The sequence below is a fragment of the Spodoptera frugiperda genome, chromosome 6 (assembly GCF_023101765.2).
Source record: "Spodoptera frugiperda isolate SF20-4 chromosome 6, AGI-APGP_CSIRO_Sfru_2.0, whole genome shotgun sequence".
In the NCBI taxonomy this organism is placed as follows: Eukaryota; Metazoa; Arthropoda; class Insecta; order Lepidoptera; family Noctuidae; genus Spodoptera; species Spodoptera frugiperda.
The window spans coordinates 7,822,497-7,837,044 of record NC_064217.1 but is presented as its reverse complement, the minus strand read 5'-3'; the positions used below and the strand labels follow the sequence as shown (position 1 = coordinate 7,837,044).

Genomic DNA, 14,548 nt, shown 5'->3' with positions numbered 1-14,548 from the left:
TAATCTGACTGATTCAGAGATTTCAATTGAAAAACAAGTGCAGTGATAATTGAACAATGTCCTAATTTTATGTACAACAAGAATGCAATGCGGTTTTACTTGTCTATTGCTGAACGACTACAATCTAGGACTAGTGCCAATCAATTTCACTTCCTAGTTCCGACACCTTATAATTTTAAACTAATTGGGTACATACAAAATAGAGTCGAAACTATTACCTCTAATTGTAAGCTAGATAAGAGCCAAACGAAATTGGCCAAAAATTGTTTTGAATAAAAGCAGAACGAATTTTAGAGAGAAATTATAGAAAGGGAGTTTGTTATGTAGGTAATATATCCAAATAAAGATGTGTTCAAGGTAAACGAATAATTCGATGTGTAAACTTGGCCAGTGGGGCATCAGCGAAATGGTAGCTTTCGTTACTGCCAATGACGGACTATTATCAAGGCAAGGCTGCGTGACCTAGAAGGACACGCCGCATTCCGACCGTGTTGCTGCCAGTGTGCGTGTCGCGATGACTTACTCGATAATTATTTGTTTAGGTTGTACTAGAGAGAAAACTAAGTTTTTTTTGTTGTAGTAAAACTTGTCTTGATAATTATGGTCTCAAGCCAATTTTTATTATGATAGGTACCTATGTAGTTATATAGATTTGTTTACGGTTTTTAAGATAGAGAAGAAAAGGAATAATTCTATCGAAATATCAAGCAATTTGATGCAATTAAGCAGTGAAAATGAATAAAACTCTGCAGGTATTGATTTTATTCAACCAATAGGGATGATGACGGGGTATGAAAATTAAAAATGTAATTAGTCCGTCAGTTAGGTAATGAAAAAATATTAGACACGTATTTTTTTATTTTGTCATATAAGATAACAATACTTAGATAAAATGAATCAAAGTTTAGGAGTGGGAGCTAACTACGTCACTATAGAGTATAAAACGTACTCTAAAGTGACGTCACGCGATATTTCAAATGGATATATCTTCGAAAGTATTTGTTTCCGTAAGAAAATAAAAAATACGTGTCTAATATTTTAAAATAATCTACAAGACGGACATTAAAATAAAAATTAGTCATCTACCCTATTTTCAAGTAGAACCAACAAAATTTCTTTGAACACTTTTACCTAAGCTGTTACTTGCCTATAATTCCACCATATCGAATGTCTCCATTACAATATATGATATTTTCACTCACCGCATCAACAATGGCTTGGCTTTGATACAAATAATAAGTTGGCAATGTCACAGTCATAGAAAGTGAAGACTGCCCCAATGTGAAGCAGAACGGATCGCTCGTACCGAACAACAATGGGTTACGATTACGACTGCAGTGTGGACCGCCCCTAATTGTACGATTGTACCGCGGCGCCTAATGTAATGATGCGTTTTTGACGATCACTTTTCTCACGCACTATTCTTTCTTAATAAACATATCGCTGTGTTTCATTTGTTTTATTAGAGAGTGATAATGGCTTTGTAATATCCAGCATTTATTGGCAAAGCTATTTTTATCTTGTGGTTTGCAAAGGCATTATTTAATGAACTGTCCTGAAATACCATACTCCTAAGTCGGTAAGCCTGCCTAGTCTACACAAAAAGGTTTGCCACCATCTCCATTTGGTAGAGTGGTTGGTGGATTAGAGATTGCATCGATCAATCGTGTGAATTACTTATTGACATACAAATAAGAGACTATTCTAATTGGCAACAACTTTTGACAAACGACTCTAGATGATAGACAACATCAAAAGAAAGTTTAGTTTCTATGTAATATTTTCAAGTTGACCTCCTAATCCTGATCCTACATGACATTGCAGTTTTTATCAGTCGCAGTTTGGATTAGAAGGCTAGTGGGCCAGTAAACAAGGCATGTATTCGAACTCGTGCGTGTATTTATTTATTCGTTGTATTTATATCATTCGTTTATTGAAAGTGTAAGAAGTAAGAGCGTAAGAACAGTTACAAAAACATTGCCAAGTTTGGTATTAATATTGTTTATAAAATAATATAGGTCCATTGGTATGGTAAATAAAGTGCCAGCAGGTGCGGCTGTTAATAAAAGCACTCGAGTTCAATTCACAAGTTTGGAATTGCATTTGGAACAGACTTTGGGAGTTTTGAACTGACACGGGCACGGCTTTAAGTACCTACACTTCTGCTCACGCCCCATAAGAAGTAACTAACATGTTATGAGTTTATTCATCTTGTGCGAAAAAATACTTATAAATGTTCATTGACAAAGGGCTAGGCTCCACTATCTAATTAGATCAAGGTATGACAACTCAATTTGCAGACTTACTTTTAAAGGCCATCGGAAAGATGTGACTAAGGCTACACCACACCTCATCGAACATTAAGTATTATGTTTACACTAGCAAACCCGGCGAACTCCATTTCGTCACTACTGATTTTCCCTGTTTTTTATTTTTCCTGATTTTTTTTTTTCTTATAGCAAAGAAAATTTACCTCACGGAGACCGAGACCTTTCCAACGAATGTAAAACAGTGGTCGGTTCGTGCGTTCTGGAGTTATAGTTATAGCGTCAGGAAGGAAAATCCGACTTATTTTTTTTATGTTTATATTAGTCAGCGAATCACAAATACAATCTTAATCATACTAATACATATTATGTGGCTCTAATATACTGCATTAAGTAGTTAGTTACATAACACTGAATATAAGTTCTTAATATAACTTCTTAGAATTTACAATGAGTGAATCATTATCTAACTTTTACATTTCGAAGATTGGGTTTTTACAAGTACATAATAAACACATAGGTTACGTACTTACCCACACTTAATCAATTGTATAGTAAACAAAACTTACTAAATACCTTATTAATATGTCTTTGAATAATTGAAGAAAACAAAAAGGTATTTTATAATGCCCGTGAAGTTTATTTCTCTTAGTTTCTCTTCATCAATCAAAGAAGAAAGGGTGCCGCGTCTCCTACAGTTCTCGAAAGATATTTAGGTACGATATGAAATTGCTCGTTCATCCAAACAAATTAAATTGCAATAACTTTATACGTTTGTGTGAAAGCTGCATCTAGTAAGATAAATAAGGAAGTTGAGTCCAATTTGAATTCGTGTCAAATACTTGTGTGTTTCTCCAATAAAAACTTTATAGTTGGCTACTTATCCCCGTATACAAGTAATATTTACATAAATTGTTTTTATGTTAAATGTTAAACAGTTTTAATGTGTATGGTCATTGGTCATAAGGATTAAGAATGTGTTAGATTGATCTGTCGTCAGGAAGGGGGTAAAATTCTAATTACAAAATTTGACTCCAACAAAAAGGCAACCTAAATAAACCGTTTCAAATAAAATAGAACAACATTTCCTAAACGACCAAATTACAAACGCACAAACAACTTCACTAATTTCAGTCAACATTAAGTTAAATTGAAACAATTACACTTGGTTTCGTTTCCCCGTCGCAGGTGAACGTCTTTACTCTCTTACTTTTTGTCTTGAAGATAATTTGGGCACTTTTTATCAACGCTTGCGCCGGTCCTCAACTCACTTTCTCTGGCGACTCGGTTTGACAAACCATAAAATATATTTGTACAAGTTACAACTAGTGAGAAATGATTGACCTCAATAACCGCATCGCGACGAGTTCCGCAGCCTTAATGCATCTTATACTAATTCCATTTACATATTTTAATAATTTTGAATCAATTATGAGCCCAGAAGTAGGTGTTTGTTTTAATAAGAACGTGTTTTGTTCTCTTAAAATAAATTAGAAATTGGTCTTATGAAAAGCAAAAGTAATTAGGTCAACAAGAATAGATTCCATTTTTAATTATCACAGAGTCTTTTAATGAAAATGTTTACAACAGCTACATGAATAAAATCAATAAATTAAGCGTACATTATGACAAAAGACACACGTTTCCTACATCGCTTTCTATTCTTCGGAAAACAGGGAAATACACGGAAATACGCGAAGAGAATACTTTTATTGCATTTCTATATAAATGACAGCTATTTGAATGCAGAAACTTCAAACATCTTAATGCATTTGATACTTGGATTGAATTAAACAGCTTCTCAAGGTACGTCTGAAATGAATGCGTTCAGTGTCTTCGTGTATTTATTTCTGGTCGCTGTAAAGTGAATTTTGTATTAATATAGGAGACTGAAATGTAAGTGGAGGGGATGATTTACGTCAATGGTGGGATTGTAATACAAATTTTAGTAGGTACCAAAATATAAAAGTTTTCTAAGTAAGATTTATTGAATGTAATGAATCAATGTTAAAGATGTTCTCAACAATGTATTTATTGAGCTAAAGAATACGATTTACCCACAGTACAATGTCTTTATGTATTGTATTGTATTTTTTGTGACGAATACAACACAATACAATACAATGATACATCTAGGTCTCTCTTAAACTTTCTTCATGTAAGTAACTACTTAAATGGTGTTACCTAAGTCCGTTCACTCGCGGTCATCGATCTCCTTACTTATTATCTAATTGTGACGCAATCATTATTATGAAAGCTAATTTAAATATTGACATTCGCCGATTGGTTCGCACGATGTTCGGACGCTACACGTTTGTGATGGCGTGTGAATTTCGAGATTGTAATTGGCTATTTTGTTTATTAATTTGTTTATGTAGAAAGGTGTTGTTTTCCTGTCGTACTTTGTTTCTTTTATAGTGTAGTTTTGTTATCGAGATACTTTTTGTTTTGTTACCTACTAGTGTCTTGTGGTTCTAAAATCAAAGTGTTAATATTTTATTTATTATAATGGAAACAGTTTTATGTTCCTTCGTCTAATATATTGATTTCATGTGTACTTATTATAGTGAACATAAAATTATTCAGTTAATAAACAAATTGATTAATTAAATTATAGCTACCCGTAGTGCAACACGATGTAATCAACTTTCATTACGAAATATGCAACAAAAATAAAGCATTTGAAAGTTACTTACTATTATAATTGAATGAGGAATTCATTAATTACGTATCTAGCACGTGCATAATATTTAAATAATTAAAAAGTCTCAAATTAAAAGAAAATATTTTTACAAATTACGAGTTAGAGAATAACGACGCGTTGAAGTCTTTTGTAGGAAGGATTTTGTTACGCAAACTAAGTTAAAAATTATAGTTATAATTAATTATTGTTTCTTCGTTTGATAACAAGAAGAACCTAGATTTTCTGACCTAATTGTATGCTATATTTTACATTTTTTTGGACTGTGTCACAGACAAAATAGCTGCGTGGGCAGTGAAACACAGATTTTGTAATTAACTTTAAGATTAATAATAAATGAAACCATATATCATAAACCATCAATTGATACTTATACACATATTAAGTAAGCAGGAAACATCATATTTATAATAGATAGAGGCGTTTAGTACGAATAGTTGCGCATACGCATCCACGCAATATTGCCATCTTTTGATGCCGGATGCTATTACTAGTGATTGGTATGTGCGGTTTCGCACGGGTTATATTGTTATAGCTGTGCTAATTTGGTGAGAGAGAAACATACGCATTTTGAACTTTTGTGTCATAAAATAGTATACGTTTGGTTAGGGAAAACTGCTATTACTACCCTTATTGTGTCAGCCTCAAAACGTCCACTGCAGAGGTCCCCAATGACTCCCAGAGATGCTGATTGGGTGCTACTTAGTATTTGATTCTAAATTAAAAAACCCATTAATAGTCTAACACTATCGGATTCCTTATACTAGCGTATTTAGGTACACGAAGTTATACTAAACGCTGAATTTTCAGTGACTTGCCACTAACCATAGTAAACGGTAATAAATTGTAATTATGTACGAGGTTTATTACACTTTATTAAAAGCAGACATATCATTGACGTTACCAGTGCATCACGCATATACTACTGAAGGAATAAATGTAATGTCACGTCTTTTATCGTGGAAGGGGTAGGCAGAAGTGTAAATTACTTACACATTAATACAAACCTAACACTGTAAAAATCAGTAATACTCGTCTATAAATAAAAACAATAGCCTACACGTGAGTGTGACGTCACGCAGGTGTACAAGGATTTAAAATATAATTGTAACTATTATGTGCACACATATACATATGTGTTGTGTGAGTGCAGGAATTGGGCAGTGAGGTTAACGACCTGCATTCACTTTCTCCCGATGACCGGCGCCTTATAGATGACATATGTATACTTGTATTTATGATTTTGAGGCTTATGTATTATTTATTAGGGTTTTTATTTGGTAATCTTGGGATTTATGTCGATATTAGATTTTTGGAATATGTGTAAGTGTACTGAGGTATGTGTAATGAGTCGTTTAGCCTGTTATTTCTGTGAATTAATGGAAATCTGTAAATTATGGCCTTCGAGTCAAATTCAAATCATCTATATTAATAACTATTTCGAAATAAAAATATCTATCTGTTGGAAAGTCTCCCAGTCTACTAATTTTATTTTACTAATGTCAAAGTATAGCATTATCCTATGGAGGAGATCGAGCAAGAACCTCCATAGCTACCACCTGACCTAAGAAATTGGTAACATCTTCTTAAAATTAAATAAACGTCTTTAATTGTTCATTTAAAGCCACATTTACTACGTGTGACTTGTAATTCACAATTAATTAAAATAATGTTTATTATGTGCAAATTAAGTAGGTAATAACTTAGCTCTTAGATGTTTAATTACATCGTTATATAATTACTTATAGGCAGTCGATGTAATTATATTTTTCTAACTATTTTTGTTTAAGTAATTCTAGTCTGCCTCGTTGGTCGAGTGATCGCAAATGCGACTGTATGGCAAGAAGTCTTGGATCGAATCCAATTCCCGGGTAGAGCAAAGTATTGCTGTTTTTTTTCGATTCTATTAGTGGAAAAGTACTCAATTGATTGTAAATAAATATGTTACAATAAAATTGGCCAAAAAACAACTTGGACTCATTATTGAATTAATGCATAGGCTTACTGAAATTGATGTCCTTACACGTAAACGCAGTTTATTTAAAAAAGCTCTAAGTGACTAATTAAATGAGAATTTTCTTCCTACGTATATCTGACTAACCAAAAAAGAACCACCAACCTTTCTAAAGCTAGACTTTCGTTGACACCTAGGCTACTTAGCATTTCGCTAATAGCCTGAACTATAGGCAAGCTCAAACCAACTTACCAAGACCTTCAGACCACGTGCAATAACTAGCTGCTATTAGCACCGCGCGTATAATATGAACGTGCTTTCTCCGACTTTGTTGTCTGTTCATGCCCCTATTATTAGCCGGATACAGGAAATCTTTAAAGTGGCACAAAATGTGTATTAAATTTTTGTTGGTTTAACGTTAACAACCAGTGTAATCGAAATTTTTATATCTGATAGTTCTTTAATAAGCACAACAAAATGTGGACTGCTTATTCCTATATTTCTGGTAGCTATAGGTACTAACCTTAATTTGTACTAGACATATCAAGTACTTCTACTGGACATATAATTACATGTATAACGATACTAATGAAAAAAAAAACGCAAGGCTATGTTAATGTGAATCGATAAGTATTTTATCCAATTCTTTCTAGTCACGAATAAGTCAATGTTTACAATAAACTAACATCACCAACACTGCAACAAAAACCTATAATACTTCTAGATCCCTAAATTCACCATGGGACTTTACTTTCAGAGTTGTATTAGAAGACCATCACCGTTAAAGCAGCATATTTATTCAAACGATGACTAAATAATCTAGAAGCCTAGTCGATGCGTCACACACTCATGCACGATATATCTATGAATGTAATTTCTACTACAAATCCTGTTACAGTTTCTACAGAACATGATTCTAGATGAGCGTAGACGATGATAACTTGAGTATGTGATATTGCATCATTATGCTATGTCAGTGTCTTGATCAGCCAAAAACTGGTACAAAACGGACCCCTACGCCACGCAGTCTGTTACCACAGACAGATTACATAATTGATGAAAAAATAGCACATGTGTATAACTGAATATATTAGTCTTAACAGTCAATGACCCTCTATTGCATAATGTGTGCTCGAAAGTGCTGGCACAGCCTAGAGATTCATGTCACGTCACTTAGTATAGCAAATAAAATATATGAAAGCCCCCATAATTTTATGCAGAGTCATATAATACCCACTTGGGAAGTGACGACGGTTTTGGTACGAAATTTTAAGGTGAGCTGACTAACAATTTTTGAGACTTTTATCTAAGGATGATCTTACAAGACCATAGTCGATTAAGGGTAGCGCCTCTTACTACTATCCCTTCTGTATATTTGGAAAATTTTAATGCTACATCACAGAAATAGATACCTTAGTAGGTAGTTTTCACTGGTTTATGGGCTGCTATTAAACTGACCTATAAGCAACCATATCTTTTATAACGAGTTTTAAGAAAACGTCGTTTTTTAAACTGGTTTTATGAGAAAAAATCGTAAAAAGCTATTTTAATTAGTTCATAAGTACTTAAACAAAAACAAATACCAATTAACGAACTAGAAACACATTAACACTGCGCCTGTGCGATTTCATTCATTCAGATTACAATCTTTATGCTGGCGCTCACAGATGTCGTTTCGAGCATTAATTTCTTCTGCCGTCGGTAGATGGCGGTACATAATCGCTGAACCGCGAAGTTCTTTAGCAAACCTTGCTTTGTCTCTCTCTTCTTCTCCAGTCCCAAAGACAGTTTTCTGCATCCTAGTTATAAATGGAGTTACTTTGCATACCAAAAGTCTAATGCAACTGGTTTCTTCAACAGAACCTTGTTCTTGAATCAGTTCGTCAATAGTGCCTGGAAGAGATTCGTTTTTAGCAGCTGCGATGAGATCCTGAAGGTTTCTGGAATTTTTATTCAGTATCCATGCCATTGGATCGTCTGATCGGTAAGGTTTTGATGGCCGCCTTGGTCCCGACAGGAATGTTGAAATCTGGAATGTGAATACAATTTCTATTAGCTTTTGTGATCTCCGCGCTCTATTAACACTGCCACATACTTTAATGTCTTCCATAGTTCAATATAAAAGGATCTTCCGAAAACAGCGTCATCGACTTTGGATTATGTAATTGCATAAAGTTACACATACAAAATCCAACCGGACTTACCATTTGCGCTACAAAGACTAAAGCATTGACAGCTACTGCACTTATTTGGTTTGGCTGCAGCCCAAATAGGCGCACTATTTGACGCAGAGGTGTCAGGGGACTTTGCGTTTCATTGACGTCATAATCTGGGCCTTTGTCCTGACTATATGATTCGCTTTCACTGTATGAAGTTTCCTCACTATGCACATCATTTTGAGGCCACCTTCTGGTGCTTGTTGGCGGTTTGTTGGCCGTTTGGAAAGCTCTAACCACAAATTCTGCTACTTTCAATGCCACAGACTCCGAGTCTGTCCCTGGAAAAAATTACCAAAAACATTTATCATTATCTGCGACATTTCTAAAAGCCGGAATGCGGAGATACAGAACAGTATCTGAACTCATTTAAGTGCCTGTTTATCATAATTTTACTTAATATTATGGTGCAGGTAAAGTTACCCCATTGCCAGAAATATTTTAGTGATAAGAACAAATTCATTTGTCTACCATGTACTAGTAGTATGAAAAATCGTGCCGTACTCGGTCTATTTCTCGTCTAACTAACATTAAATAACTGCAAATACATTGCTACGAGTGTATTCTAACATACCAAGTAAATTCTGCGCAAATTTCATTCCGCTGCTTAATCGGTCCATTAATCCATCATTTCTGTATTGTTCGTTGGCGCACACAACTTGGAAAGTAATGAGTAACACGCAAAGCACACGTGGCGCCATCTTGAAGCACAGCACGGAACTACGAAGGAGCGCTGCGCGGGAGCTTGTTCTATGCTTCGGTTCTTACTGTAATGGGTGCGCAAACGCAATTGTCGTACTAGAGCATAACATTTTAGAATAATTGGTTGAAAGTATAGGGTGTTTGTAAGACATACAAAAACCTTATTTGTTGACAAAATATTTATTTTTGTTGTATGAGGCGTTAAACTTTCGAATTAAAAAATGTATATAAATTTTCATAGATGGCGTTACTGGTGCCGCGGGTTGTGATTTTGTTTCGTGATAATTTTTAGTTCGATTGCTTAGGATATTGTCTGAATTCAGCGTATTGATAGTTATTTTACTGTTGCGTACATCTTTATATCTATTCAGTTTTACTTAATCTATTTTTATTGAAATAACATTTTAATCCCTCAAAGATCTCATCAACTCACAATATTTTACTTATGAAATTGTAAAACAACTACTTAATAAGTAGGCGAAATTAATGTATAACATTAGGGTAATGTAATTAAACCACCATTATTCAGAACAAGTAATTATATGTAAAAACTATGATTTCATCAGTGCGATGTGATGAACTGTGAATTCACTCAACACGTCTCATGCATCTACACAATTATACTTGTTCAGCATTTCAGCAACAACGTTGTTTGATTTCACAAACTCTTTTTTATATCATTTAAAAATATTTTATCCCACGCTAGTATTTTCTCAACACAATAAAATAAAACGCAACCTGTAGATATATTTTGCGACGCTTTGACAGACAGGGGACAATGGAAACGGAAATGTAGACTTGAACGTTTTGCTTTCATATTTGTTACAAAATCAGAAATAGGAACAATAAAATAGGTAATTATAACAATACATGTAAAGCCGGATAAATTAGAGCAACATTGCTAATGAAGTATTGTTTTAGGTTCTTACTTTGAGAACTTCTTCTTTCTAGACAGATAGCTTAAGATTCGTCTATACATTGAGAAAGTCTGAAACTGCACTTATTAAAAGTACATACCCATCTTTGACTAAGTTAAAGTTAGGCGCACATACGACATTTGTTACTGGCTGTCATCAGTGCTTACAAAGTAAGTGCGTTTGCTCACCTAGTTTTAAGATGAAAACGCACTGATCTATTTATTGTGACCGCTAAGCGATTGTCGCGCTTAGCAGACCACAATGATCACACGTAAACGTTATGCTCAACTTTATTTCAACACCTAACATCTCATGAGTGACATCTCCAACATGCTTATCTTTATCATTTTATATACGACCCTCAAAGTCTCTTCTGCTGACGTCACATCAGCGGACATGGAGTTTCTAAACGAGATGCCATTGGATAAGCTACTAAGGCTGAAGGCGTCCTTGCAGGATCTTGTAACTGCTCAGTACGATAACGTTACGACGACAACGCCAACAAACATACAAAGGTTTGGAGCAGAAGCCATGGCCATTCAAGCACCACCCGTCAAAAGAGGAGACTACGAAGAAGGATTGTACAAGAAAGAAGGATACAGCAAGATCAGCAACATATTTTCGATGTCCGTTACTACGCTTGCATTCTTGGCTTTTGGCGGTTACTTATTGTGTTTGATAGTGCAAGCGGTTAAGGCTAAACAGACTTACAACGCCTCTATTCCTACGACGCAGCCTACAACGTTCTTCGTGAGTGCAGGCATTAAGAAAAAACCGCAGACCCATTTCGCGTCATATGGGAGAAGGAGGAGGGACAATAGATTCAGAAGGAGTTTGAAGATGGTGGATCTGCCTCCAGAGCAATTGTTTACAGCGTTATTGCAAGTGTGTGAAGGGTACGCGAAGTGGAGCGAAGGAGAGATAGTATAGGACCTTGTAAAGTGGTTAAGTGATTAAGGTTGTGTGGTTTTTATATCAATTTTTAGTCAGAAATATTATATAAACTTATCAAAGTGCAAAAAAATACAAGTGTTGCCTAAAAATATACACAAATGTAAACTGCGTGGGTAACACAGGGATTTATTTCAATACACTTCGGTTTTCCAGGTACATATAAGCTTTAAAAGTTATTTGTGTATTTCATCTTAATAAGAATCAGCACATAAAATCTATGAAGATATTATTATTTTTCACTAAAAAGCCGAGAGCTACAAAACGCTGTTTACATTAAAAGCAGGAAGCCAGATTGCCCAGCAATATACCTACAATCTGTAAACGTTTTCAAACTGTCAAATAATCACGCTAACACCTAATAATAGCTGCATCTTCGCTTTAAAGATTCTATTGTACATTCCTCTTAAGTGAAGATTTGCTTTTTGAAAGGGTTAATGAAGAACGTGCTTTGACGTATTTTGTTAGAGTTTAAATTCGAGTGTTGTTGGTGGGATTTTTATGATATTTTGGAACGTATTGAGTGTTGGGTTTTGTTTGTAAGAGCGTGTAATGAGGGGGCTGCGTTCGGTCTGTCATCGCGTTCGTTCTAGTGTTTACAGGCCGGAGCCCACATACACTGTTAGCGATGCGAAATAGCCGTGTAACGTGTCTTATAAAAATAAATTTTTAATTTATCTACCAGCCATAAAACTGTTTGTAATTTACAAAAAAAAAACTTGGATTTTATACTCATTAAGATTGTTTAAAATTTTCTTTTTATAATATAAAATTTTCAAATACATATAATTAATGAGGTATTTTGTTATTTCGCTTTTATTCTTTGTTAGATTTGTGTTATACTGGTTCCGATAAATAAGTAAGTTATTTATCGATAAACATTGAACAAGTCACTTGGAATGCATTGATTTACACACGTTTTTACAACCTGAGATTAACTACGTGTACCGTTAAACGAGTTTAACCAAAAACAGTAGCAGCTGTCAATGTGTTCTCTATGGGACTTGTAGATAAAGACCCTAACGCACCATATGCCCGCCACCAACAGAGATGGTGTAAACAAACTTGCGTATCTCAGATAATTATCTTAAAGTTGTCGCTACTGCACTTGTTCTTAACATAAATTTTATTGCAGTGTAATAAAAATACTAATAAAATAAATACTGAGTAGGCCTTGTTGTTCAAATCTGTTGCTGTTGTAGAAGTACTAATTTTGTCTCAGTTTTATTAATCGATGTTTATTATTTTCTTTATATTTGAGTCTCTTGTCTTGTTTGTTGTACCTGCGATTTTGTAGGTAACAAATCTTTAAAAATATTTTTTATTGATTACATCATACTTTTTACTCAGTGTTTTAATAGAATCAACCGTTTTATTTATACTTATCACCAAGAATATATTATTATAATATTTAAAACACAATTTACTACAGAAAGGATCCCTCAAGCCTCTGTACCATGGAAAATTTCCCCATGGCCATCTATTTACATAGTATTTACACGTGTAAGTTACCAAGAAAAGTCTCTCTTCAGATAATAAATATGGAACGTTAATCAATATGTTCTGGTCGAGCATTGATTGAACAACTCCCGTTCCAGCCGACTCTAGCATTTAATCTTAAAAGAACAATAAATAAAATTGGCAATACTTCTAAACGACTTGTATATGTAGCCAATGCCGGCCATATGTAACGGACATGACTCATGTTTGAGTAAAGGAAGGTGTACTAGTTAAACAGTAATCGTTTAAAAATAACTAAGTTTGCTTTAAGTGATCTAGATTTGTTTTATGGCATAAGCCGGTAAATGAGCAGATGGATCACCTGATGGTAAGCAATCGCTGCCGCCTTTGGACACCCGAAACATTAAAGACGATACAAGTGCGTTGCCAGCCTTATTGTGGTTAGCAATTTAGGGGTTGTTGGGAAATCGGGGATTGGGAAGATTGGGAAGGGGGGTAATTTCACTCACACAACGAAACACAACGCAAGCGTTGTTTCACTTCGCCTCCTCCTAAGAGCCGAGGCCTAGGCAATATAAATTAAGGTGTGTTGCATTTGACAGAAATGGGTGTTGGATCATGGAGCTTCGAGTGAGTTCAAGACTTCGTGTTACTTTTTTAAGAAACTTTTTGGTGTTTTAAGCAAGGATACGTTAACTTGAATTTCTTTATAACTGTAGTAGTAGATTGTATTAACGATATTCTACAGTATACGGTTTCGTTAAAGGAGTATATCATTTAATCAATAACAATAAATATTCAATAACTGACACTAATCACTCAATATAAAATCGACATATTTCATTCATAACATTGAATATAAAATAAATACCTACTCAATCAAAAGAATCCATACAATATAGGTGTATCGTGTTTACTAAATCAATTGTGAATTGAATAATTTAACATTTTATTTAAATGACTCGATTTATTCGTGCTAATATGACTCGAATAATCGAGTGTGTTTAGGTCAAAGGTTTACGATTGAGGACCCTCTAAACTAAATTGAATTCGACTCGGAATCGCATCGTAAAAGAACTCATCGTAAGACTTTACAATCGATTCGAATGTTATGGGGTATTCGGCAAAGAGCTGTTAAATAAAATATAAGATGGCAACTGCACGTAGCGATATGTTGCGCGTAATGTTGCCATCAATTTAAATAGAACAGTAGTGCCAGCTATGAACTAGAATGCTCTGTAGATCGAGAGAAAACCATATGTTGATTTACACCGTTACAATTAAAGGTAAGGAAATTCTTATGAAGCCGTTAGGTTTTAATTCTGTTGGTTATTGGGATTGGGTCATTAAATAGTCATACTTATGCAATATATAAAAAT

The 14,548-nt window shown here is 34.4% G+C and overlaps 2 protein-coding genes across 2 annotated transcripts; one reads left to right on the top strand and one right to left on the bottom strand.

The window, feature by feature from the left end:
• Window positions 1–8,472: 8,472 nt before the first annotated feature.
• LOC118267719 (uncharacterized) lies at window positions 8,473–9,872 on the bottom strand. Its single transcript, XM_035581867.2, has 3 exons — window positions 9,713–9,872; window positions 9,127–9,419; window positions 8,473–8,951 (listed from the first exon to the last, which is right to left on the bottom strand). The coding sequence occupies exons 1-3, from the start codon at window positions 9,837–9,839 to the stop codon at window positions 8,550–8,552; spliced, it is 822 nt and encodes a 273-aa protein (XP_035437760.2). The 5' UTR covers window positions 9,840–9,872; the 3' UTR covers window positions 8,473–8,549.
• Window positions 9,873–10,928: 1,056 nt separating this feature from the next.
• Window positions 10,929–12,798, top strand: LOC118267866 (uncharacterized). Its single transcript, XM_050694112.1, has one exon. The coding sequence runs from the start codon at window positions 11,070–11,072 to the stop codon at window positions 11,685–11,687; it is 618 nt and encodes a 205-aa protein (XP_050550069.1). The 5' UTR covers window positions 10,929–11,069; the 3' UTR covers window positions 11,688–12,798.
• Window positions 12,799–14,548: the final 1,750 nt, after the last annotated feature.